At 42.1% G+C, this 26,980-nt stretch overlaps 1 protein-coding gene across 1 annotated transcript in view; it reads left to right on the top strand.

Annotated features, from left to right (window-relative positions):
- The window catches only part of NTRK2 (neurotrophic receptor tyrosine kinase 2), a 236,432-nt gene that overhangs the window by 161,828 nt on the left and 47,624 nt on the right, over positions 1–26,980 (top strand). Inside the window, exons 15-16 of the mRNA XM_054987587.1 lie at positions 22,441–22,571; positions 26,100–26,272. Of these exons, the coding sequence (XP_054843562.1) occupies positions 22,441–22,571; positions 26,100–26,272 (304 nt within the window). The remainder of the gene's footprint in view (positions 1–22,440; positions 22,572–26,099; positions 26,273–26,980) is intronic.

The following is a 26,980-nucleotide window of genomic DNA, read 5'->3' as shown; positions in this document are numbered from 1 at the left end:
ATAGATGCTTAGGGTTACCAGGTCCCCCAACTCCCTGGCGGTAGATCAGGGACTTGGCACGTACCACACTGTGTTTCCTGGCTCGCTGTTCACACATGCGTGCAGCACGTGTGTGTGCTCCCAGCTTGCACGATGACGTCACTTCCAGGAAGCGACGTCATTGTGCGGGTCAAGGGGCAGCCTGTGAGTGCTCCCATGCTCACCAGGAGGCTGTATCAGCCTGCTGTAGGCTGCGATTTTGCCTGAATTGGGCCTGCTGCAGGGTGTGAATCGGCCTGCGGTGGGCGCGGACGCACATTGTGCCACCCGGGGGTGTGCCATGCCACTCGGGGGTGCCCCAGGAAGTGTACCCCCCACCAGCCAAGTAAGTGGGGAAGGGGGGAGCAGGGGATCCCCCGCCCCAGTAAGGGGAACGGCACTCCTATAGGTGCTACTGAACTCTTGCTCTTTTCTCCAATGGCTGTTATTATCTATGGCCTGAAATCCAGAAACTTCATTGACATTAGATTAGATGTTACCTTTCCATTTACTATTTAACTATGTGTCACATTGACTGTAAGTTTAAGTCATGCAGTTGGTCATAAGAAAATTCTAGATCATAGCCAATTTGGTGTGACTGGTTCTGTGCTAAAGATTGCATGTCCTTCTTTCCATATACTCAGACCTGTTTCCTTGCATGAAATAGCTTCTTTACATTGCATTCAGTGCAAGGCATAAAAGAAACATCCGTTGTAAAAGATCCAGATATTTCAGTTTCAATTTTTATCTTATAACAAATGAAGGCACAATTATATAAGGATCTCAGGCTACAATTTAAATGCATACAAACACAAGAGCCTATTTCATTTACAACTCCTAATGAATTCATGTATGTTAATTTTTATATTGGTGTTAAAATCTCTCGTAAATCTTAAGGGAAGAACAGTACAGGTAAATCCAAGCACATAACAGAATTATTCATCCATTAGTCAAACATTATCTTCTCTCCAATTCATTATCAAGTGATCATGTCATTAATCAAGTGTTTGTACTTGCATGATGTTCCTTGCCTCTGGCAAGAGTTCCAGAGATTTGCTGGGGCGGGGGGGGGGGGGGAGCAGTTGTTGACTCAACAACCCTTTTGTTGACATGACAGTTGGTAATTAAAAGAATGCCATCACTAGTTCTAAAGAATTGTTTCAATCTGGCACAGTAGAATGACAACCTATAGGCAGATAACGGCTCCAAATGAGATCACTGTGTGAGATAATTCAGCAAGCCATTTGAATTAGTAATCCACACATGAAGTTCTTGTTCATGCAGGCAACTATTTCATTTTACAAACCTCAACATGCATTATATACTACCCGAGCCTCACTGAGGCCTGCTTCTTGTTTGGCAAGGGAGCTGCTCTCAGCGTACTGCCTCTGAATATGGAGATTCTATTTAGCTATTATAAGCAACTGCCATTATGGATCTGTTTTCTATAATCTATCTAAAAATCTTAAAGTTGCATATTGTAGCTGCAAATTCTATAAAATGAATACTTGCTTTTGTGTATCCTAAATCTATCAAACATTCATTTAATGTTTTATTAGTTTAATATTTTATTAGTTTGATTAGTTTTACTGTTTTGAAAGATACAAAGAGGACAGAGAGATTTCCCCTGTGTATTTCTCCACAGTATCTATAATTTTTATAAATTTCTATCATGTCCCTTTTAGTTATCTTCTTTCAAAACTAAATAGCTCCAAACACAGGAGTCTTTTCTGCTTCAATTTCTTGAGCATTATTCTTTGTTTACACGTTTGAGAAGGTATGACAAGATCGAAACACAAGATTCATACTATAGATTTCTGTAAAGATTCAAATCTCACCAGTATATAAGTGAAGTGTGTGTATGTGTGTGGGGGTGGATTCTCCAATATGTATCCCATTACACACCCTTGCATTATATCATGTGTCATTTTGTTGCTCATTCTCACACTTAATGGAGTTCTTCCCTGTTCAATTAAGTTTTAATCATCTTGAATAATGTGGCTATACTGCTCAACGCTGCTTCCAAATAATGTATGAATTGTACTGGCCCCTATACAGACCTTTGAAGGAACCTACTGCTTACTTCCTTGCATCATGAAAACATTATGTTTATCCCTATCCTTCAGCTTCCTTTTGTTTAACAAAATAATGATTAGTAAAAACATTTTTCCTATTATTCCACAATTGCTAACTCTGTTTGGGAACCTTCAGAAAGAGATTTCATCAAAAACATTTTGGAAACCTGAGTGTATATTTTCTACCCAATCACTCTTGGTTTGTTTATTGACACTCTTTAAAACTCCAAAGTAATATACTAATAATACTTGGCATTTACATACTGTATGCAAACACTTCACACACAACATCTTGGTGTAATCTTTATATCCTTCAGACATCAGATGGGGGTAGCTTGCCTGAGACCACATAGTAAATGTGTGGAGAAGGCAAGATTTGAACCAGGATTTTCCTAGTTTCACCTCATTCTTAGTCACTTGCAAAATAGACCTGTCTGCAGAGGTGCTATAATTAAAAGGGAGAGACAGAAATGAATGTTATGGATGCGGTAAAAATCTGTTGTGAGAAAGCCAGCCCACTGGCATCAGGCCCTGGTCCTATGGCGCTTATGGTCTGACTGGAAGTAAATGCAGCAGGGTCCGAAATAACAAGAGACTGCTGCTGGCTGGACAGGAGCCTCCACCCTCACCACCACTAGAAAAAGTTGCCACTGTTGTAAGTGGAAAGGGTGGTGGGCCTAGTAGGCAATAATAATAAAATGTATATTTTCACCTTCAGTGTAAATAGAATTTTGGCCATTTCTGTCTTCACAAACATCATGTTTGTGGATTAAATTGAACAGAGATATCTGGCCATAAATCTCCCAGTGATTGCTCATTAGAATGACATTTTAAACACAGGTCCCTTGACTGAGGTCTAATTCATACATGCAGCAGAATGAAGTCATAAAATCTTGAGAAGGAAGAGTAGACTATACTGCTGAAGATTGTAGATGGGGCTCACATGTTTAATACCCCCTACGTGAAAACCACCATAACTATAGGAAACAAGCTCAAGAGGAAATAGACGGAGTTAGAATTTCTGTTTTCTTCCAGAGAGTTTTTAACATTGGGGAACATTAAAAAATAGTATTACTCACCTGCAGGCTTAGGTAATGCAGCCCACCCTACCACCTCAGAATTCTGCTGCTACATTCTGCTAAACATATAGACAAGAACTACCAGACTACAGCAGTGTATGTCACATATCTAAAGTAACCAGTAAATAAGTAACATTACAACAAAATCAAGGTTACTGTGTTACTGGAATTGGTCTCCTTGCAAGTAAGAGAATGTGGGGCAATTAGTGGCAAGGAAGATGGCTATGAAAGAGGGGTAATGATGGGATCTTCACCAATTTTTACAGAATCCCTTGCCCAAGATGGCAGACGAGGCTGGTGCTTTGAAGTTCAAAGAGTAATATTTTATTAAAAGAGGAAATGCATACACATGCAAGAGCAAATAATAAAATGGTTACACACACACAGAGTCCTAGGAAGCTGGGCCGAAGGTGGAATAGAGTGAGAGAGGGGGAAGTATATTTACCAATCAGAAGGACAGCATGGCCCACGGAGCAAGAGAGCAGCTTCAAACGTCCTGCGTTCTCGGCCAGGAGAAAGAGAGAGACTTAGAGAAGTAACCCCTAGGGAACAGCGCTTCGATCCAGTAAGCGTGTGTTGCGCAATTTGAATGGGGCAAAAGTCAGGGATCTTATAGGGCAAAACATACCCTGAGGCTGGAGAGCCCTCCCAGCCATTGGAACAAAGACCCCAACGGTCAGTTCCTGGGAGTAACAAAGGTTTGATTGCCTCTTGATTGGTGCTGCCGGAGTGGGACAAAAGAGCAAGGGTTTGCTCTCCTGTTGAATTATAAAGGAATGTTTGCAAATTAATGTCTGGAGCTGAGTTGATTAATTTAGTTGGGGAACGTACCTTTTCCCAGGAATGAATTACAAAAACTTATGGGTGCTAATTGATTTCTCCTCAATCTTGGGCTAGGGATTTCGTCACAGAAGGAGGGAAAGAAATGTGCTAAGTGGGATGACACAGCAAGACCTTTCTTGCTTTGGCTCCACCTGGAGCTGAAAGTAAACTAATCACCTCTAGGCACTCTGCATTTACATTCGGCATTCCATTCATGCCTGAATCTCCCAGGTGGGACTCAGCAACTGCTAGCTGGAATTCCCCCTGGGAATTCCCCAATCGAGGCCTAAACAGCCCCAAATTTTTCAAAGTCAGGTGTTCGGGGCCACCTGACTGTTGGGAGAACTACCGGAATGGCATTCCGGTGCATTCCCCCTCCACATGAGCCCTGTACTTATATCACAGGTAGCTTATTAAATAGCTATCAAACATGGCAGAGGCCGGGCCGACTGCTTACAACTGGACAAGACTGGTATATAATTCTGGACAACGATTTAGTTAACTTTGTTTAGAAAGAAGTGTAGAAAGCAGAAGTGTTTCATTTGAGGTTTCTTGATCCTAAACAAATAGGCAAGGTGTTTTTCCACTCCAGTTATTGATAGTATGAGCTGAAGCATGCTTTCTCCTATTAGGCTAGTAAATTTGCCTCGGATTTCTATGATAATATACAAGGCTGTTAAACTAATAGCATGGGATACTTCAAAGATCAGATAATTTAATGAAGTAATCAAAAGTCTGTTGGATGAGACAGATGCTTAAATTGTTAATTTATGCCAATATAGTAGCTATCCAAATTAATAAACCATCCAAATTAATAAGCAGTTTTAAGTTTATTGTTTTACAAGTGAAACGTATGTTAGAAATGCATTATGTTTGATACATTACAAATGAAAATGCCTTATTAAAATACTTTGGTTTTTTCCTATGGTTTTTATGGTTTTATGTTTTTTCTATGGTAGCTTAAAACACAGTTTTAAAATTTTACTGGTACTTTTGCCTGTGGTCTCAAACAAGAAACCTCTTTTAGCTCATACAAAACCTATTTTTACTGTAATATGTCTCAGGGACTGTCCAAAATTTGTGAATGTTGACTTCATATTTGGTGAATTCTGTCAATCCTAGATGAATTTTGTGTCACTGTAACTATTCACTAGTATATCTCTTAATTTGTGTGGGATTGTCAGCACGCAGTGTGTGAATTTTAACATTTATCACATAAATCACAGCAATTTGTATTTGGTCGTGCACTGGTTATTCCTGGAAAAGAGGTATTTTGGTAATGAAGAAAATGGATGCTAGGAAACATGTTGATGGGCAGCATGGTACCCGTGGGCACCACAATGGAGATCACTGTTCTAATCATATTGGCTCTCTAGATGTGGTATAGGTTAGTTCACACATAGCACTATTCACATGAAAGTTGCAGCTTTCCCTTTACAGCCTGAATACACAATTTGTCATCACATGATGAGTTGTTAAAGGTAGATCTTTGTCTTTTACTGCTTCAGGCAAATGGTCTGAAAGGGGATTCAAGCAGGCCAGAAAAAAGAGGTTATGGGCTGCTTCCACACACATTGGATAATCCACTTTCAATACTCTTTAGTGAACATTTGGAACTGCTTTTCCATGGCCGTTTCCACATGCTGTTAAAGAGATGGGCTATTTACTGAACGCTGGTGTTTTTTTTCACAGATTCCAGATGCCTCCAATTTCAAAGCGGAAGCAGGCAGTTTGTCTTTCGTCTGATCAGCGTCTTTTCTGTGACTGGGATTTCCCGTTCTTTCTTGTGCCGGGTCAAGGACGGTGATCAGACGGAAGACAAACTGCCTGCTTCCACTTTGAAATCGGAGGCAATTGGAATCTGTAAAAAAAACCCACCAGCGTTGAGTAAGTAGCCTGTTGCTTTAACAACATGTGGAAATAGCCCATGCGTGGAACAAAAAATCCACTTCCAAAGGATTGCTAAAGTGCATTGAAAGTGCATTCTTCAACGTGTGTGGAAATGGCCCTGGTCCTTCCTGACCTGCTTTTAGTGATACCTAGTAGTGCAACTGTAGCCAAAAAAAGGGGGTGGAAAAGATGAGCAAGAACAAAACTAAAGATTAAATAAATCTTCCCCCTCCAAAAAAGTATCAGGAAACCAATCATTACAGGAGCAAAACATCACCATTGTATTGACACAGTTTCATTAGAAAAACAAATTGGATTGAATCCAGAAATAAGCGAGCGGAAATTCAAATGAACAGCACATTTGCATTGTGCAAGATCTTGTGCAGCACCTAGTGCTTTCCTTCTTATATATTATAGTGTGCAGAAATTGGTTGCACATTTTGTTCAGGTGAAAATGCAAGTTGAGATACAATAAGTTTGATTTAGCGCTAGTACTGTGGATTTTTCCCTTGCATTTCCTATTGTGCAATAGCACAAGTGGAAACTGCGCTGTATCCAACACAATATATTTATAGTGATAATTAAAATGACTATTAAAAAAATTAAAATGCTGACAATACACAAAATATATAAACTATATATTAAGAAGTATTAAGAAATAGCCCTTTACGCCGATTCGTTTTTGAACAACTTTGTATCCATGTTCAATCCACAGAACTTAATATAATTACAGTGCTATCTTAAACAGAATTACTCCATTCTAAGCCCATTTACTTCAATGGCCTTAGACTGGAGTAACTGTGCTTAGGATTGCATTGTACATTATGTGCTGTACCTATTTTATTGTGTGTTTTAGTGTTTTACAGTGTGTCTTACACTTACTTAATATCTTGTATTATCATGGTAGGGTTCCCCCCCGCCCTACTTATACTATGAAATTATAGCTTAACAATATTGTTCTTTCACTTATTCGGTCCATAGAAAATTTTAGATGGGTTATTGACAGGAGCTCGAGCCTCATATATTAATTGCAGCTGAAAGAACTGATCAATAATTGGTGAACGCTAGGGGTGTGTACTTCGGGTATCTGATTCAGGTAAAATATCCGAATCGGGCCCGATTCAGAAAGCTTCAGTATTTCCGAATCAAAGCTTCCCAATGCATTTGTAATGCTTCGGGAAGTTTCGGGGGCCTGGGGTTAAGTTTAAAGGGCAGCAGGAAAGGGCCCTTTAAACATTCCCTACCCTTACCCCCCACCCCCAGTTACCTGGCACCATGCTGGAGGAGGTGGCTCTCCCACCTCCTTGCTGGCCTCTGGTGGTGGCAGCAGCCCTCTCTGCTAGCCAGCTGGCTGTGCTGGCTGTGGCTGCATGGCAGCGGTGGCTGTGGCCCTCTCTGTCGGCCAGCTGGCCGTGCTGGCCGTTGCTGCACAGCGGCGGTGGCAGGGAAGGCTTTCTGCTCACATGGCTGCACCAGCAGGCAGCAGCAGCGGCAGAGAAGGCCTTCTCCACTGGCCAGCACGGCGTCAACTCCAGCCTTCCACCTGGCCAGGTAATTGGGGTGGGGGTGGGGGATGGGGATTTAAGGGTGGAAGTGGGAGTTTAAGGGTACAGGTGGGCCTCCCCCCTCCCGTCACTTCAGTATGCTCCGAATCTTTACAGAGCATAGTGAAGTGACTTAGAAACCCCAATCCAAAGCAACATGCCATTTCGGATTTCAGGTTTTTCCAAAGCCTTTTGCCTGTTTCAGGTAAACCCAAAGCGGGAAACCCGAATATTTTTTGGGTGAACACCCTAGTGAACGCCAGTGTTCTTTCTCTCTTTCTTTCTGCATGTGAATTAATGCAACATATGAGAAATGCAGAGGTCTGATTCCTTTCACCCCACTTACTCTTTTGGGTAAGAGAGCAACTGTCTAACTGGTCATGTAGGATTTAAGTACACTAACTCTCTATTACTTCTATCTCTAACAGCTAATGTGTTGGATTCTGCTGCCATAGCAGCACTTCCACTGGCAAAGAAGGGAGTTATGATTGTTGACTCCCCACTCCTAACATACACTTCACGCACCCCATTCTGTTCATGAGAGCTCCCTCACCTCAGCAGAAATGTAGTGGGCTCAGTGGGCTGCCATGGGAGGGGGGGGGAGGAAAGTCTCACTGCAAATTTAATTCAGCTCACAGTACTTGGGATCCAATTCACTACCACATTTCAGCTGGTGAAAGTAGGAGTTCCTTGATGACTGCTGAATAGGCTATGGCAGGAAACTTGAGATCCACGTGGACAAAAGCCAAATGGGACAGAAGCTCTAGTGAAGAGGGGAATTCAGTGAGATCAAATGGAAAATGGTAGGATCCAAGCCAATATCTGTAGCCACCATACAGTGCCATATATTAGTTCAGAAAGCAAACTTTTCAAAGAAGCACACACTTCTGAAGTGGTTGGATCTCTAGTTACAAAGGATGCAAAGCAGCCATAAATGGCTAGACCTTTCTCATCATGAAGCTGCGATGCTGAGCCAAAACAGTTTCTGTCTTTTTAAACCCCAGACTAAATAAACAAGTTAAAAAGGCCACAGAGGAAGTGTGCTTGATATAAAAGAAGATCAAAGCTGAAACAACCAGCTAGGGTATCGTGTCAGATGCAGGGCACTGGCCCTTTGCTTGCTGAATTAGAGATTTTAACAGAGTGGCCGACAGACCCACTAAGCAGCATTTTTTCCAAGCAGATGTTTGGCCAGTTACTAAGCAGCTCCTCTAGGCTGTTTAAGATTGATGAATCTAAATTAACAGTACCTAAAACGTTTAAGTGGGAAAATGGGAGGAAATCTGATTAACGCTACAAATTAACTGAGGTCTGGAGACTTTCCCTTCTTTTGAACTTGAGCAGCTTACTCATACTCTTGCTACTTATATCTAAAGTGTGTGTTACTTCTCCCTTTTCTAATTTAATCTTCTCAGCCTTTCCTCTTTTTTAAAGAACAGATGTAATCAGAAACTTATCTTTCTCACTGCAGACAAATAACCCTTGAACTAAATACTTCCAGTTTACAACTTAATGGCTTGGATCTAGAGAGTCCCCCTGTGTGTATCTGAAAGGCTCTCTCTCTCTCCCACCCCCCATGTGTGTGTGTAGGGGGGAAGGGGCTTCTTTCTACTGATCCCCCACTTCCAGATACAACTTCCTGTGTCATATCACTATTAGGACTGAGTTGCCCCAATTCTGTGGAGTGACTTTGTAGTGGGAAAGGGAGGAAGGAAAGCCCCATTGCATAAGAAAAATTCCATTAACTTCTCCAAGCTTATGCATGCTTTGTATCAAGAGGTTTACCTGCTAGCCTGTGGGCTTTTATGACAGAAGTAGTCTCTTTTGCCTTGTAAGAACAGCTATTATGATGATCTGCTTCTCATGTTGAGCTAAGTAGCTGTATACAATGAGAGAGGTGATTAATAGTCTAATTTGTAGCATATCCTGTTCCCCAAGAGCTTTGGGCATCGAATAGCAAATAAACATTTATCACTGAGACATGGGTAGGAGCTTCCATATTTATTTATTTATTTATTTTTATTTTGGTCAGTTAGTTATCTACTATCTATTTATTTAGTTAGAATATTTCTATGCCTCCTTTTCAGAGACCTGCTTGAAATAGCTTACAATTAAGAACCACAGTATTAAAACACAAACCATTAAAACACAGGCATTATCCTTAAACAGCATAAAACTGTCCATAAAACAGAAGCAGATCTCTAAAAGGCTGGTAAGATAAATGTTTAATTAAAAGCCTGGATAAAAAGATGTGTTTTAGCCTAGTGCCAAGAAAGGAAAGCAGGCACCAGGTGAGCCTCAAGAGAGAGGCTATTCCAGAGGCAAGGTGCCACCACAGAAAACGCTCTGTCTCTAGTCACTGCCTCACCTCTGAAGCAGGGACAGATCTTAAATGGTGGGCTGGACAGTATGGGGGGAGATGGGCCTTTAGGTACCTTCCCTTAATGGTAAGAACCAGCACTTTGAATTGTGCCCGGAAACTAGGGTTGCCAGGTCCCTATACCCTCCTGCCAGGAGGGGGGACCTGGCACTTACCTCTTGCTGGCAGCACGCACTCTGGCACTTGTGCGATGACATTACCACTGTAAGTGACAATACCCCACACTCCATGCAGGGCCGATTCGGCCTGTTTGGGGCCCAAATCAGCTCCAAACGAAGCGCAGGAACACTTCTGCGGTCGATGCAACAACGCCACTTCTGGATATGATGTCATCACACCTGTTGGGAGCATGCACGCAGCATGCATTCCTGAGGTACCTGCCAGAGGTGGGCAACTTCCAGGAGCTTGCCATCTCCTGCTGACCACTGACAGGTTGGCTGGCAAGGTGACAAACCCCTGGGAGTTTGCCTGCCACTGGTATGCACCTGGGAACCCTCCCAGAAACAGATGGGTAAACACAGGGCTTTCTTTCAGCAGGAACACGGGGGAACCAAGTTCGGAACCTCTTGAAAATGGTCACATGACTGGTGGCCCCGCCCCCTGATCTCCAGACTGAAGGTAGTTGAGATTGACCTCCGTGCCGCTGAGCGGCAATCTAAACTCCCCTCTGTCTGGAGATCAGGGGGCGGGGCCACCAGCCATGTGACCCTTTTCTCCGAGGGCAACCCACTGAGTTCCACCACCTCTTTTCCCAGAAAAAAAAGCCCTGGGTAAACAGTGCCCAGTGTAAATGTTCTGCACAGAGGTGATATGATCCCTGTAATCAACGCTCAACAGTAGTCTGGTTGTGACATTTTAAACAAAGAGAAGTTTCTGAACTGTTTTCAAAGGCAGACCTTCCAACAGACCTTCTGACATGTTTTATTAAAACAGAATAACTTGCCATACATGTATCCAAAAGCTACATCACAGTGCTTTTGAAATTCCACTAAATTATGAAAGTGATGTCCAGTAGTTTGGATCCAACCCACTACTGCTTTTCAGCTGGTGAAAAAGGAAGTAGGAGCTCCTTTTTGACCATTGAAAAGGCATGTGATGCACAAGAGGGAAGGATTGTTAGGGGAAAACATGCCAACAAACAAGGGAAGGTGAATGGAAGCTGATCACGAGAATCCCAGAATTATGGGAAATGTGTGCTGTTAATCAATTAAGGGTGCACCCTTTAAACTGGGAGAAAGCCTTATTAAACATAATGGGATTTAGATGGGCAAGTACCAGGAACTGAATTAATTTTGCAGAATGGGATGGGCATTGTTTAATGAACCAGGTACACTAAAAGATTCCCAGCCCTTAACAGTTTAACAAAAAGCTGGCTTCAATAAGGGCTTTCTTTTGATATATGCTCAGACAAATCATGCTAAACCCAAATATAGATATTATCTGCAGCCAGCGGAATTTGGACTGCATTCCAATTTTAAAAGAGTCAATGACAAGCTGATCTTCAGTGTATCAAATGAACTACCAACAGTTTATGCCTCTGATTTATCCACCAAGAATATCTATTATGCTATATGATTTTAGTATTGGTGCCCAGCTAAATTACATCAACTAGGATTTCATGATAATATTGCCAGTTGCATTGTCACAAACTCAATGCGAACTTGTTTCATATGTTGTTTCAAATGTTTTGATGATGGTCAAAAGTGGTACAGTTTTGGCAGGATATGGGAGCTAGAATTAATCTGACTTCCTCTTTGCCAAACACATTTTTTAAACAATTAACAATATTTTTATTGAGTTAGTATACAATACAATGACATACAAGAAGTTGCAGATTGTAAATTACAGATTACAATGAGCTTGTATACGATACAGTGAATTGCAAGAAGTTACAAATTGTAAAGTACAGCTTACAGAGAGAGAATATATTAAGAAATACATAACAAATATTATTTGCATAATATAACAGTATATAGCAGAAATGTAATGATAACTTACACATTTGCATACATATGAAAAAACTTTAAACCTGGTTGGGAACTATTAATTTCAAGATACTCAAAAAATGGAAACCATTTCTCTATAAAATTTGTAGTGTTTGGAAAATGATCTGCTTGATAAACTTTATCATTTAGTTGTTCTGAAATGAAGTGGTCCCAAATTTTTGCATACCAGTTATCAATTGATGGTATGGTTTTTGATTTCCAAAGAGCTGCTATTGCACTCTTTGCAGCCACTAATAAGGTAGCTATAAGATCTTGTTGTGGGGATGTTCACCTGACAGTTGTCCTATTGATCTAAAAAGATGATTTCTGGTGACAGCGGGATGTCATAACTTGTTATTTGTTGGATTTCTTTAAGGACTTCTTTCCAAAAATTTTCTATATAAGGGCATCTCCACCAGCAATGAGAAAAGTTCCCTTTCTCTCCACAACTTTTCCAACATTTAGGTGAAGATGAAGACGAGATCTGAGATAATTTTTTTGGAGTTAAATACCATCTGTTGATTATTTTGTAAGTTTGTAGTTTGGTAATAATTGTTTTAGAGTTATAAATGTTGGAGGACCGTATTGGGCCAAACACACTTTTATTTAATCCTGTGGGATATACTTGCTCTTTGAACATCAAATGTTTGAGGTTCATTGAGCTGCTTTGGTAACCAAAAGTGTCACCTATTAATATTGGAAATCCTGTGCTCTCTCTGCATGAGCAATATGCCAAGGTTAAAAAAATTACAGATAATCAGCAGGGCACCCTCTAATACTTTCATAAGTATATGGCACAAATGTTCTCATCTTTTTGGACAGTTTCTTGATGTGTTGCCAGGATTCCTCTATTGCTGTGTTTTTTAACCTCTCTCTTGTATACAATTTTCCCTTTTCATCTATTTCTAATTCCCTACTCACCATTTTCTTCCTTCTTCTCTATTGATCAATAGACATGTTAACAATTGGTGGAGCAGTCCCTTAAAATGATTTTTATCATGTCCATGTGGCCAGAACCTAACATAAACTTAATCCTTCATGGACATTTCACTGAAACTTAGGGAAGGTCCTTCAAAGAGAGGGAGCCAAAGATATTCCATTATTAGTAACACTGTTGGCACAATCATTATCTTAGTGCTGCAGGAACATGACAAGTGTTAGTGACAGAACTGTCATTAGAGAACTAGTGTGTGGAAGTTACTGACAGACGTTGAACATTTCAGTTGGGCTGGGTCAGGCAAAATGCAGCTCAACCTACCACATTTTCCACATGATTTCAAGCATATTTTTATGCTTTTTAAGCACAGATGATTGCAGCCTATGGCTAAAGGTGAGGAGAGGAGGAGGCACAGCGACAGACCCAAGCCCACACATTAACTGGAGTGAAAATGGGCCACAACTTTATTGAAATACAGCATGGAGGAGCATTGGTGATGCATGTGGATTGGGTCCCAAAACATAAGCTGACCCGCCTGCCAGCTGATGACCCTCACCCCTTCCAGACCACCACTGAGGGGGGGACCCCAGGAGTGACATTAAGGGGGAGATCATATGGGTGTACACCCCTGTATGATTCCCCTGCCACCTGGGAGTGAGTATGCCCCGGCAGTCCCCAAGCTAGGCATGCACCTCCATAACTCACTCCTAAGATTCCATAAGGGAATCCTCTCAATGGGGAGGCTGGGCACGCAGGCCCTGCCTCCACCGAAAAGGGATCTGATCCAATGACAAACTGCCATACCAAGTTGTGACAGGAACCGACATAACCACAAGGAGAGGTGCGTGGGATTTCACAGCCATCAGTGAAGTGCGGAGGAGTGGGGCAGGCAGTTGATAAATACTCAGCTGCTGGACCAGAGGGAGAACTGCCTCCCTGAGGTCCGATGCCAGGCCCTGCTCCTCACCCACTCCCTCCCAGCCGCCCCTGATAGCAGGCCTGGAATTTTAAAATGATTGGGCCCCACGCTCGCCCAGGGGATGCCGTACGAGCAACAGATAGGGCGGCTGCGATGCCCTGTCCTTCTCCCCGCCCGCAGCAGCAACCTGGCCCCCAGGTGAGTCTGGTTGCCAACACCTCTCAAAAGAGTACCTGTTCCTGCCCCTTCTCCTCATGGCTAGTTTGATGGCTATATGTTTTGATTATTCTCTTCCTAACATCTGTCAAATGTGGATCTGACTGTCTTTCTAGAAGTCCACAAATTGTTCAGATTTTGAAACAATATTTCACCAGTATTCACTGGTGTTCTGAATTTAGATTTTAGCTGTTATCTGTTCCTTTCTTAAAAATCAAGCCACATCCTTTTAAGTAGGCCAGAGTTCTTTCCTGAGTACAGAGGTACTTAAGCACTTTACTTTCTGTGATAAGAATTTTCTTAAGATAACTATCTGTAGCAATTTGAATGAAAGAAAAAGATGAAACCCCACTGAGAAGATTTTTTAAATAGTAGAACAATATGCGAGTTGGAAGAATATTAGATTATGTAATAGAAATGTGATTTGGAACCTTAGCATGAAAATAGTGAATGAAAAGGATCTTCCACTAGTTATCTAGTCTGGCTTCCTGATCTACAAAGGAATCCTTGACAAATATCTATCAGATTTATTATTCAGAGAAAGAAGTTATGACAGTTTTCAGTCTAACTAGATGATACACTTAATACAAGTCAGATTGGGGGTCCCCCAACTCAACTTGCAGTGACATGTAACACCAAGGATTTCCCAATAATTCCAGGGCCCAATTTGGCTTGGGAGTAGACACGGGCATGAAATGGAAAAAACCCAAAATGAGAGGTTTGAGTTTCATCATGTTTCATGAATCACGAATCACTAATTTTCACAAAATTGACTCATTTCACAAAACGATTTGTTAGTTTCTTGATTCGTTAGAACCAGGGGCATTTCAACACCCCCCTTCACCCAGAAATGCCAAAGAAAGACAAGCAAAGAATAAATAAGGGAGGCCTCATTCAAGCTAGGCCCCAGAGCCAGACACAGGCCTGAGGGTAGGGGGTGTTAGGTTGAAACTTGGAGGGGAAAAGGTACCCTCACCCCAAAGACCTTCCCAGCAAGCTCCCAAATTCACTCTCCCTCTCTTCCCAAAAAGCCAAATGCTTCCCAAAAACTCTCCGCTCCACTCTCTCTTCCCCAAAGCTCCCAAATCTACTCTCCCAATTCCAGCAACAATTCCTCCCTCTCCCTCTGTCTACTGGAACTGAACCACAAGGCAGAGAAAGCTGTGCCTTAAATAAGAAATGCTCAAATAGAGCAGAACAGGAGCTCTCTGGTGGTTGGCAGACAGACCTGGCCATCAGGGTTTAGAGGGAAGAGCTTGGTGTTCTCGTGGCTACAGAAGGGCCCATCTCCACAGTTGCCTAATCCCCTGCCCCTTGCTGTATAGGGCAAACTGGGAGATCTCCAGTTGGCAGGGAGAGCTGCCTATCAGAGTTTTGAGGGCTAAGATTGGGGTTTCCAGGGCAATGAAAGGTCTGCAGACTTTCCTGGCCTCCGTTGCCTAGGGAATCAATAGATTGGCACCAGCCCGTCTGGCATTATGAATCAACCACAAAGCTTATGAATCATCCAAAAAAAGTTGTGGATTTCATGAAAAACATGGCCCCATGAATCATGTTTTTGTGAAGCATGAAACGGCCCGATTCGTCGTGAAATTTGAGTCATATTTAAGTTTGTGTCCATATCTACTTGTGAGTGCAGCAGTGGTGGAGGACGGGCTTAAGCTTTCCCCCCTGCACCATTTTCCTACAAGAGGGCTCTGTTTGCCCCACTGTGGGGCTCTATGTATATTGACTGCAGCATGTGGCACCCCTCTTTGGGACAAATAGCTCCTTCCATGGCTATTGACTTACAATTGGAAGTCATAAGGTTGACTTACAATTGCATCCAATCTTCTTCATGATAATTTCCTCTTAATTTGTCACCATCTTGAGGAAGGAGTTTGTATTGTGAGTTCATACATCTAAGTGCATTTAAAACTATGTATACTTACCTGGGTGTAAGTTCCATGGAAGTCAATAGGTCTTCCAATGCAATTTGCATAGGATTGGGTTGCCCCTCTAAGAATTCTGAATCATTTCTTTTAGAAACCTGAAGTTCCTTCTCCTTTCAAGAAAACATAAATTAACAGTGAAATCCTAAGCAAAGTTACTCCAGTCTAAGTCCATTGATTTCAAAATATGTAAAATATATAGTAGTCATACATATTGTCTACATAGCCTAGGGCTGCCAGTTCCAAGTTGGGAAATTCCTGGAGAGTTGGGGGGTGCATCCTGGAGAAAGCAGGGTTTGGGGAGGGAAAGGACCTCGGCATGGTATAATACCATAGAGTCCGGCCCCCAAAGCAGCCATTTTCTCCAGGGGAACTGATCTCTGTGGCCTGGAGATCAGTTGTAATTCCAGGAGATCTCTAGCCACTACCTGGAGGCTGGCAACCCTAGCTGGAGGCTGTACATGTACTGATGCACGAACTTCCACGAACTGATTACTGACAGAGCAGCGGAGGAGGCCCACGAAGGGATGGAGAAGGCCGTTTTTGCAAGGCTGTTTTTGGCCTCCTCCATCCCTCTGTGGGCCCGCAGAGCAGAGGAGGAGGCCCGCAGGGCGGCAAAGGAAGCCGAAAAGGTCCTTGCTGCCCCTCGCAGGAGGAGAGGAAGAACACTGCTGGGCTGGGGCGGGGGCGGGGGCGGGGGTGCGGTTTGGGCAGTTAAAAGGCCACCAGCTGGTCCCTTTAAACTATCAGCTGGCAGGCAGCAAGGGGGAATCCCCCCTGCCGCCTGCCAGCTGATAGTTTAAAGGGACCTACTGCTTGCAAGGCAGGAAAGGGCCCTTTAAACTGTTAAATGCCCCTTTCCCTGCTGCTGCTAAGTGACCAGAAAGGGGCATTTAAACCCCATGAACCACGAACTGGTTTGTTACTGGCCCCAGTTATATGCCAGTTCCTGGTTCGTGAAAACCCACAAACCACGAACCTCATGGTTCATTTTCTTTTTGGTTCATGCCCATGTCTAGTTGTTAGTATCTCAGACTAAGCATTTGAAATGATTTACTCTTGAAGGCCAGAATTTGAATGTGTGAACTGACTGAAGTGATTAGCAGTTGAGTATTGTACATGCCTGTATGAATACGCATGCAGTCCAAAAGTGAGTTTGTTGCATGTAGAATAAAAGCATGAAAGTACTTGATAATAATGAAGATTAAAAAATAGGAGAGGAAAATGCACATGTAGCTTCCCTGAAGAAGCTTATGTTCAATTCCATCCAATTCCCAGCATATGTTCAATTCCATCCAAAAATGGAAAATTCTGATAGAAGTAAGTAGCAAAAGAGAGAGGCAAGCATGATTTGTGGTGGCATTTCTAATAAAATATTTATACATGTGTTCTAGTTAGCACTGCAGTGTCAGGGGTTTCTACTTAGTCCAAGATGCTAATTCAGTCTGCTTTTATAGACAGCACTTGCAGTGCCACCTTACAAAGGGTTTAACACTGTTTAGTATGGCAAGGTTACTCTTAAAACCTAGGTTCTCAGACTGTATGGCGGGCTTCTGCTGCAGGCATAGAACACCATGAGGGCACTTTGTTCCCAAGTGGGATTGAAGCCTAACCCTGTGAAGCACTCCCTTATGCACCCAGGCCTGTGTGCATTGAAGTATACTTGCAGAAATCCCTCCACGATCCCAATTTGATTAGTGGGGGTGTCATCTTCTCAACTGCCTATAGTGTGTGCTTTTCAAAAGAGCTCAGAGATGTACTTGGATTAGTATCCCAATATACTGATCCTTCTGCACATGTGCACACAACCTGAAAGCCAGAATGATGTACAGAAGCTAAACTGATGAACTGAGAAGAAAGAGAGCCAGCTTCATGTCCTTGCCCAACTTTCCTGGGTGACCTTGTGTCAGTCACAGTCTCTCAGCCTAACCTATCTCACAGGGTAAGGGACGGCTGAATGAAATTTGTTCTGACCATTCCTGACCTTTCCTTTCCTGTTTTTTTTAATTGCCCATTATCCGCGCATGCCCTTATTCAACAGCTCTTGCATCTGCCGGAAGATTGGAACTGTGCCCTCCTGTGAATACCAACCAGCCTTGGATGCTTGCCTGGTGCCCACTTTTCAAGCAACAGTGGACAGTGTGTGGAGATGGAGGGGGGGGGACACAAATGTGTATAAGAATTCTCCTGATTGTTTACCCCTCCTTTCAGATGCATCAGAACAAAATGTTCAAGCCTGTGCCCATCTTCCTCTGCTTCCCATGCTATGGGAGGCTGTGAGCAAGTTCATTATAGTGTGATAAATCAGCCAATGAACTTGCATACATTGTGCTGCGGAAGTGTTTGGGCAGCTCCTTTTCCTTCATGACAGCTGCTTGGCTCAGAACCTAGTAATTATCAGCTCAGAGAGGGAAAGCGTTAGAATGTACTCATAGGTGCAGGTGGCACAGTAGCATCATAGCAAGGATGGGATTTGTCTTACTGTGAGGCCACCAGGTTTAGCCTCACATTCAAAAGCTGGCCAGTTGCCCTGTGCACTAAGCTTCAGGTAGATCCCTGCCACAAAATCTCATATCCAAACACCTGTCCTCAACAGGTAGCAATATTACTGCTAGGCTAGCTATATCGTCTGCTAGCTGTGAGTTTGTTTCAGTATCTTAAACACAATATCAGTTTTTATTTCTATTTACTTACAAAAGGACAGAGAGAAAGAGAGAAACCCTCCCTGAACAAAAGCCTAGGAGTAAAAGGACATGTGTAAGGATCCAAGACTGCGGTCTTATCAGCAGCCAGTGGCTTTGGTAGTCAGGCTCCTTTGGCAATATTGCTCTGTCTTGTCTTATTTCTCTCTCTCCCTCCCCCACCCTTGTACCTCAGAGGAAGAGAGTAAATCATATTTGCTAGAATGAAATATCTTCTTTATCCCAGTTGTTGCATGAAGCAGACAGAGTAAGTGGCAGTTTAATTTAAGAGGAGCAAATGATGAGAGCCACAGAGTATGTTGGATTTAATTAAAAGAGGAGGACATACTTTATCTTCTCAGGTTCTGTGAATTTCCCCCTCCTTTCTTTACTGTGCAGTGTAATAAAGGAGAGCAGCTGTTAAAGAAATAAAAAACGGAAGTGACAAGAGACAAACCATGGTCTGTTTTTCAGAGTTTACCCTCCTTTTAATGTATTTCTTGAAACAGCAGAGTTCAGAATCATTTTCTGCATGGCTCACTCAACTCTGATGATCAGAGATGTCTCAGGGTAATTGATGGCCCTGACCCTATCAAAGATGAAGGTTCTCCCTCCCAAACATTTCAAACCCAGTCCATGCTCCCATTTCATTTTCTTTCTTTCAGCTATTGTTGCTGAAAAGCACAGACGATGCAAACCAACACAGCTGCTTTCACTTCATCAAATTTTAACCTGTTTAGGTATTTTGAAGGGATTGTTGGAGCCTCTCCACACTACAGCTCTCTCTCTCTCTCTCTCTCTCTCTCTCTCTCTCTCTCTCACACACACACACACACACACACACACACACACACACACACACACACACACACAACCAGTTTAATTGCCATGGCTCTCTCCCTCCACGGCCAGAATAATGGGAACTGAACTCGAATTAGTGCACTAAGAAACTCCCTGTTGCAGTCACAGAACTCTGGTGCTTCCATACATACAGGCACACGTACAGTCATGTATTACAAGGGTATTCCTCTTTTCACATGTTCAGCGTGTGTGACATGAATGTGTGTGGTGAGCAAAGTGACATCACAGCAGTGAGCTCTGCTGTTTACCTACACCCATCCATTGTGCTAGAGTATGCATGTAGAGTTCTATCTGCATGAATAGAATTCTCAAAAAAGCAGAGCTCCCAGTCACCTGAACCACAGTAGTATTGCTCAGACCTTCCAATACATGCAGGTAGGTCAGGGTTGGAGTCGCTGCTGCAGTATCCCTGGACCATGATGTGCATTCATTTCTTACTGTTCAGGGCTCTTGTGTTCCTTTAGTGTAGAAATAAGAAACTTGACTTCATCATCCTTCTCTGCCACAGCCATAGTTTTATTTTGCCAATATATTAATTAATGGATTGCAAATTATGAAAAAAATTAGGAAGCTGCCTTATACCAAATCAGACCATTGGTTCACCTAGGTCTATAGAATGCAGAGTTCCATCAGTTCTGACTCGCAACAGCTGTTTGAGTGTTAGGCAGAGAAGGTCTTTCCCTGTGCTTCAGATCTTTTAGCTGGAGATGCCAAGGTTTGAAGCTAGAAACTTCTGCATGCAAATCACATGCTCTACCATCCAGCCACACATGCCTTCTCTAACAGAGGTTTTTTCCACATGGGGCTTTTTGGTTGGTTGTGGCCCCATACTGCTTTGGTTTGTCCTCCAACTTCCGTACACTTTTTTTGCCTTTAGAGTTTGCTTTTTTGTTTGCTTGTTTTGTTTTTTCCTGTTTTTTTCCCTGGTTCTTTTGATACCCCTTTTACTCCAATCTTTTTCTGGAAGTCAATTTTGGGTCAATTTTTTTCTTGTGCGTAATGTTTCTTCTGGTTTTGTTCATTCTGCCCACTTTTCGATGATTGGTCATTTGTTGTTGTTGAACCACTCCCTCCTTGCCTCCCCCCACCCCCGATTATATTTTTTTATATTTTTTTTTAATGGTCAGTTTCACATCACCTTATCATTTTATTAGTAGGCACATCAGGTTCTCTGAATCCTTAGCTTTCATTTTTAAAAAGTAAGTCTCTAGCTCTTTTCATTGTGAAGATAGCCTTTTTCATATCTCCTCAAGGGAAGGCACTATAGACTTACTTTTTAAAAAATGAAAGTTGGGAATTCAGAGAGCCTGCCGCACCTGTTATACAATGGTTGGCCAAAATATTGATATGAAATTTAAGATTTTTTTAAAAAATGCAAAAAAAAATCCTTGATGGCCCATAGGAAGGGTGTGGACACTTCTGGCACCAGAAAGAGCAGCACAGTTTGAAAAGCACATAGGCGCTGCTGCTCCAGGCTCCATCTCAACAGAGGTCAGTTTGCCCTGACAGTGCCAGCCTCCGCCTCCTAGATCTAGGTCAGATCGAGGAGGGGGTTCTTCAGTTTGGACTACGGCAGGGGAAGCTTAGGTACAGATGGCAGAATTGCTCCCATTTTTGTGTTCCCCTGCAAAGACTGGCAGTGTGTTCATTTTTTAATTTTTTTTAAAAATAATCCTGCCCTTATATTGATATAGTCATACAAGCATGCTCAAAAATAAAAAGTGGTGTGTGTGTTGTGATGTCACCAATGATACCACTGATGACAACAGCATCCTTACATGAAAATCCTGATTATGTAAGGCACATGAAGAAGAAAATAAACCAACTTCACAACCGTAAAAATGCAGAGAGGGCTGACGTGCGAAGAATCATGCCCAAACCAATTTCAGCACTTGTGATTTTTCTGCTAAGAAAATCAGGAATAAGTTCAGCATGTAGGAAAAGCACATTAAGTGCACCGATGAAGCCTCATCTGTATGTTATGGATCATTCTCGTCCTGCAGATGCAGTAGAATCATGTAGGGTAACAGGACAGCAGGAACAGCCCCATCTGACTTTGCTGGTGTATGCTTGCAAAGTTTCTATACTCTTGTCTTATTCCACTCAGGTCACTGGTGCGCAGCAGTTCCTAAACATCTCTACAAAACTCTAGCAAATTTTCTAAGCATTGTGTACAGTGAAATAAAACAAGTGCCTGGAAACACTGTGGAACCTCCTTCTTTATATATCAGTATAGAATGTTCTATGGCAAAGCAGAGGGTTGACCGAGATGTCCCCTTGAATCCGTATCAATTCTATAATTCTTCATGCTTTATCACACCTATGCAAATGGGAAGCTGAAGCCTTCAGCCTTGAAAGCAGCCACTAAAATGAACATACTTGCTCACTTGGTTCTATTTTCTATTACTTTTTCCTCTTCTTAGTTGCTGTTGAAGAGACTTAAAAGATTAACAGATGCCACTTTGGTTATTTGATTGCTCATCACCTGCATGATACACAAATGCCAGAATTTGTCCCTGAATGGCAGTTCTATGCCTTAAATAGCAAATGATGGTTCTCCTTGTACTACCTTCCTGTCACTCCAGCACTGACAGAGAAGTTTTACCAGGTCGGCTTCTCACTGCTTAATTACTAAATTGCAGGGCTTTTTTTCAGCAGGAATGCAGTGGAACAGAGTTCAGGCACCTCTTAAAAATGGTCACATGGCCAGTGGCCCCACCCCCTGATCTCCAGGCAGAGGGGAGTTTAGATTGCCCTCCGCGCCATCAAGCAGCGCGGAGGGCAATCTAAACTCCCCCCTGTCTGGAGATCAGGGGGCGGGGCCACCGGCCATGTGACCATTTTCGCCAAGGGTAATTTAAACTTTAAAAAACTCCCCCCTTGTTTCAGCTGACCCAAAGTGATGTCGTTGTGTGGTCTTGAGTTCCACCACCTCGTTCCCCAGAAAAAAAGCCCTGCTAAATTGAAACACCGGAGTTGTCACAACAGAAATGGCAATGACTATACTGCATACCCTTTTCTACAAACTGGTCTTTTGCTTAGACACCAAACGGTGGTACTTGGGAATTCCTTGCTCATCCTGACTTTATCTTTGTTTTACAGTTGTCCAGCACATCAAGAGACACAATATTGTTCTAAAAAGAGAACTAGGAGAAGGAGCTTTTGGTAAAGTCTTCTTGGCTGAGTGTTATAACCTGTGTTCTGAGCAGGATAAAATCTTGGTTGCAGTGAAGGTAAAAAAAAACCCACACCAACACATCTCTGTTTTTACTAAATAGTTGCAGTTAGTGCTGTTGAATTGTTTAAATTATAAATGTTTTAGAAGGTAAGACCACAAATGATACATGTCCCACTAGTCAGGAGGTTACTATTTCCAATGGAAGCTCTTCTCTATAACTTCAGTTCTAGTCCAGTCTCTTCAGGAGGGATATCAAGGCTCTGTGCTCATGTTCAAAGCCACTCTCTTGTTTCTTATAGTTCATGGTTGGGCACTAATATAGCCAAAAAGGTTGCATACCTGGGCCATGGTGATCAAGTGCTACTTTTTGAGTGTGGTTCCTTTAGCTTTTCATTATTTGTTATTCTAAGAATATTGACTCTCCTTCACCAGTCAGATTTTAGAAGAATTTTAGGCAGAGAACAGAGCCTGTTGGCCCAGAGGAAAGCACCATCATCTCACTTAATGTCGAGGTATTGTCACATTTTCTTTTTCATGCATTGGATCTTTAAAATGCATTTTTGCTGGTTGCTGGGCAACCCAGAAGAGCATTGTGTATGCCTTTTAGGAAATAGCTGCTGTTGTGCCCTATGGGAAGACTAAAACTCAAAATGTTTTCCAGAGGAGAGGGGTTGGCAAATATTCTCATTTGCATCAGTAAATAAATTTAGAGGTAATGGTATACCCCTCCTCCAGTCATTTTTTATATAAAGGAACCACCACACACATACAAATGTTGAGAGAGAGAGAGAGGTGTGTGAGGAAAAAATTGTTGACTCGAGTTTATTTTTACTTACAGTTTGTTTGGAGGGAGGTTGATTGTGTGTGATTATTCTGAATTCAGCTTCTGTACCAAAGAATTTAATTGAGATTTAAATGATTTGCAGACTTAACGCAAGACTGAGGGAAAATTACTTGCTGTTGATTATTACTGCATATCTTCCAGCATTTCACAGATGCAGATAGGGTCACAGTTGTAATCAGAGCTGGACAAATGTCATCCATTCTGCATTTATTCTCTAGTTTTTGTGTATCAAATTCCACATCTTTCTGATAATATGCTGCAGATTTCAGAATGGATTTTCACTCAGTGCATCTGTGGATATGTATTCTATGTATTTGTACATATTAGGTGGAGTTACTTAATGCTGGGTTTTAATTTATAACTTTTAATGTTTGTGTTTTATTATGATATTTTGTAAGCTATCTTGGGAAAATTCCCCAGGAGGTGGTATCAAAATCCCTTAAAATTCTATAAATAATTATACCAATCCCTTGTTTCATAGTACTTTCATAATGTCCAAATCCATATTCCAAAGGGGGGATTGCTGGATGAAATAGTGTCCAATCCTCACCCCCCCAATCCTCTAACAGGATTAAAATCACCCCTCTGAAGCGGCAGTTGGCTTTGTGGAGAGAGAAGGCGCTGCAGTTAGCTCAGATAGGGGAAAAGGTACTTGCGCCTCTCTTTTTACTCTCTGCAGAATTCATTGCTGCTTCAGTGGGGAGGGGGGGATGATTTAAAGGCTGTGTGGAAAGTGTTATCTGCCCCCTCCCTCAGCAACCCTTCCACAGTCTTGAAAGCAGCCCCTTAATGCCACTAATTAAAAAAAAGAACTACGAGAAAGCCTTATTATAGATCTCCCATATTGTGGCTTGTTTGCCTCTGAGAGATTTAAGTGTTCTAGCTCAGAGAGTAGTCGGGAAGAATACATAGGCCTTGTTTAGGAAAGGCAAAAAGGAAAGGATGGGAGACCCCAGGGAGACAGCTGAACCCAAAGAATTACTCTAACAATTCACACTAACATTTTAATGACTCAGGCCCCAAACAGAAATATATATAAAACAGGGACAGGATCAAAAATTAAAGATTTTCCTGGGCTGCATCCACTCATCATGGGCTAGTTAACTCTTCTTGTGCAATAGCAATAATTCATAACTGGATTATCCTGTGTGGGCAAGGCAATCTAGTGGCAAATGGTTGCTAGAGTGCAACAAGAGGACAATATCCAGAGAGATGTGGATTCACCTTTTGTAAATATGAAGAACATGTATAGAGTATGTGCAAAAAAGTGCCATCCATGCTTTAACAGAACTGCTGCAGAGAACCCTAGCATATACAAGTGTATATGGATGGGATCTCTGCAATGTGCCCAGTCATGCAAAGGACCTTTGTGTGTTGGGCTCTTTGAAGGTTTTTGGCTGAACCTATGAAGGTGGAAACGGAGCCAGTACTTTTATGCATGTACAAACTTTTGAATGGCTGCAGAACCCCATGAGTGTTCTAGCACCTCTCTGCTTCTTTGTTTTGGGCCAGAGCTATAGAATTCTAAGAATCTACACTGATGGGTTTTTTTTTCTTGGCTGGAATGTCATGGATAGAGTACAGGCTAAGAGTACAGGTTAAAGATCATATTGTAAACTGGTGAGCAACAGCTTTTCTGTGGAGATGATAATTCTGATCATAAAGATGTGAGTTTTTCTCACTGCAGGATATCTCTGATCTATTTGGGATCATTTTGGTTAAGATGGCTTTACAAACTTTTTGTTTTTACTACCCTGGTGGGGGGACTGAAAAGAAAAGAAAGTAGCCCACTGAACGGAGGAAGCTGTTCTAGCTCATGGAGTCTACAAGAATACATACGTTATGTTTAGAAAAGGCAAAAAGGAAAGGATGTGGGAGATAGAGACAAAGGGAGCCAGCAGCATTTTGGCAATGGGAGTAGCTATATCCAGGACAAAAGCTATTAGGGGATGTTGCAAAGATGGTTTAGCGCCATATTTCTCAGACATCAATAACCTATCTGCATTATGCATTTGGCTGTTTGACAGACCAATGTATCGTTACCACAGCAACAGTTCCATCACACAAATCATCTGGTTCACAGAAATCAAAAGCACACATTCATTTTGCCATCTTTTTAGACTAAATGTATCAGTATGTAGGTCTCCCCGCAAAAACTTGAACAACAGGGCAGCTCAGCCCACCCCCATCTCCTCCAAAGGACATTTTATTGGGGGGGGGAAGGTCAGTGTTGTAAAAGTGTGCTTTTACTAGGTCCCTTTTACTGCCCAGATAGAACTATAACTGGCACAGAGATATGGTCATAGCACAGCTGTCCCTTGCAAATTCATTCAGTTTTGTAACACAGACTGTGCTTTCAGCCCTGATGCTGGGGCTGCCACTGAAGTACAAGACTGCTAAATGCAGTGCTCTCCGGAATTTTTGAAGAAAGTTTACTATAGAAGGGGATTCATTAGAGAGGACAGCAACGGGCGGCGGGGGGGGGGGGCATCCACTGTCTCTAGAAGAGATTTTTTTTCTTCCCAGCAGAAAACAAGCATCTAAGGGGAAAAAAGGGGGGGGGGGTGAAATTAGGAATAATTAGGAATTATATTAGGAATTGTAGCAGACAAAACACCATAGCACACAATGTTTAAAACTGCAAATTTTTTTACTTAAGATGAAAAAGTGTGAAGTTTGTGAAAGGCATATTAACTTTCTCTTTGTTTTGTTTCATTCTTTCTTCCTTTTCGTTTGTAGACACTAAAAGACGCTAGCGACAATGCCCGCAAAGATTTCCATCGAGAGGCAGAACTGCTGACCAATTTACAGCATGAGCACATTGTGAAGTTCTATGGGGTGTGTGTGGAGGGGGATCCTCTCATCATGGTCTTCGAATACATGAAGCACGGAGACCTCAACAAATTCCTCAGGTGGGTTCACAAAATGGTTCTGTTTGCAAGAATATAGAGCGGATATTGTATTCTTTGTATTCTCAAGCATGTCAGTGTCCTGTAATATGTGTGGGGGTTGCGAAAGTTGACTATCATTAGCTTAAAAACAACAGAAGACCTACAAATCAAAGGCTGCAATCCCAAGAGCACTTTTCTGCAGGTAAGCTGCTATGAATAAAATGTGACATACTGTTTAGGATTGCTCCCAAAGTCTAGAGCACTCAACATGCAATCTTTGCTATGAGGAGAGTAGCGGCATCATGCCCCCAATATCCATGTGGTCACAGGGTCTTCTGAATACAATCTAGATATTTGCATGCCATTAATACATAGGCCAATTATTTGTATCCTAACAAACTGCATCCCCATTTTTGCTGGATACTTGGTTGTGCATACGAAGCCTACATGCATACTGCTTATATATATATGAGATCTGTGCATAAGATCAGTGTGGAGACTGGGGGAGGCAGAGCATGTAAAGACAATCCCAGTTCCCTGCACACATTGTATATCAAATTATTTTGTAAAAATGCTTATTGAGAAATATGGGATGCTAATATGTGTGGCAGTTATGCCTGTAGCTGATAGCCTTCACAAACTCTGGACAATCTAAACTTTCTTTTAAAAACAGTAGCATATTTCATATCCTCACAGATTCAGATCAACAGTGCAATCCTATACAGAATT

This window comes from Eublepharis macularius, chromosome 8 (assembly GCF_028583425.1).
Source record: "Eublepharis macularius isolate TG4126 chromosome 8, MPM_Emac_v1.0, whole genome shotgun sequence".
NCBI lineage: Eukaryota > Metazoa > Chordata > Lepidosauria > Squamata > Eublepharidae > Eublepharis > Eublepharis macularius.
This window is presented reverse-complemented; position numbering and strand designations above follow the sequence as displayed.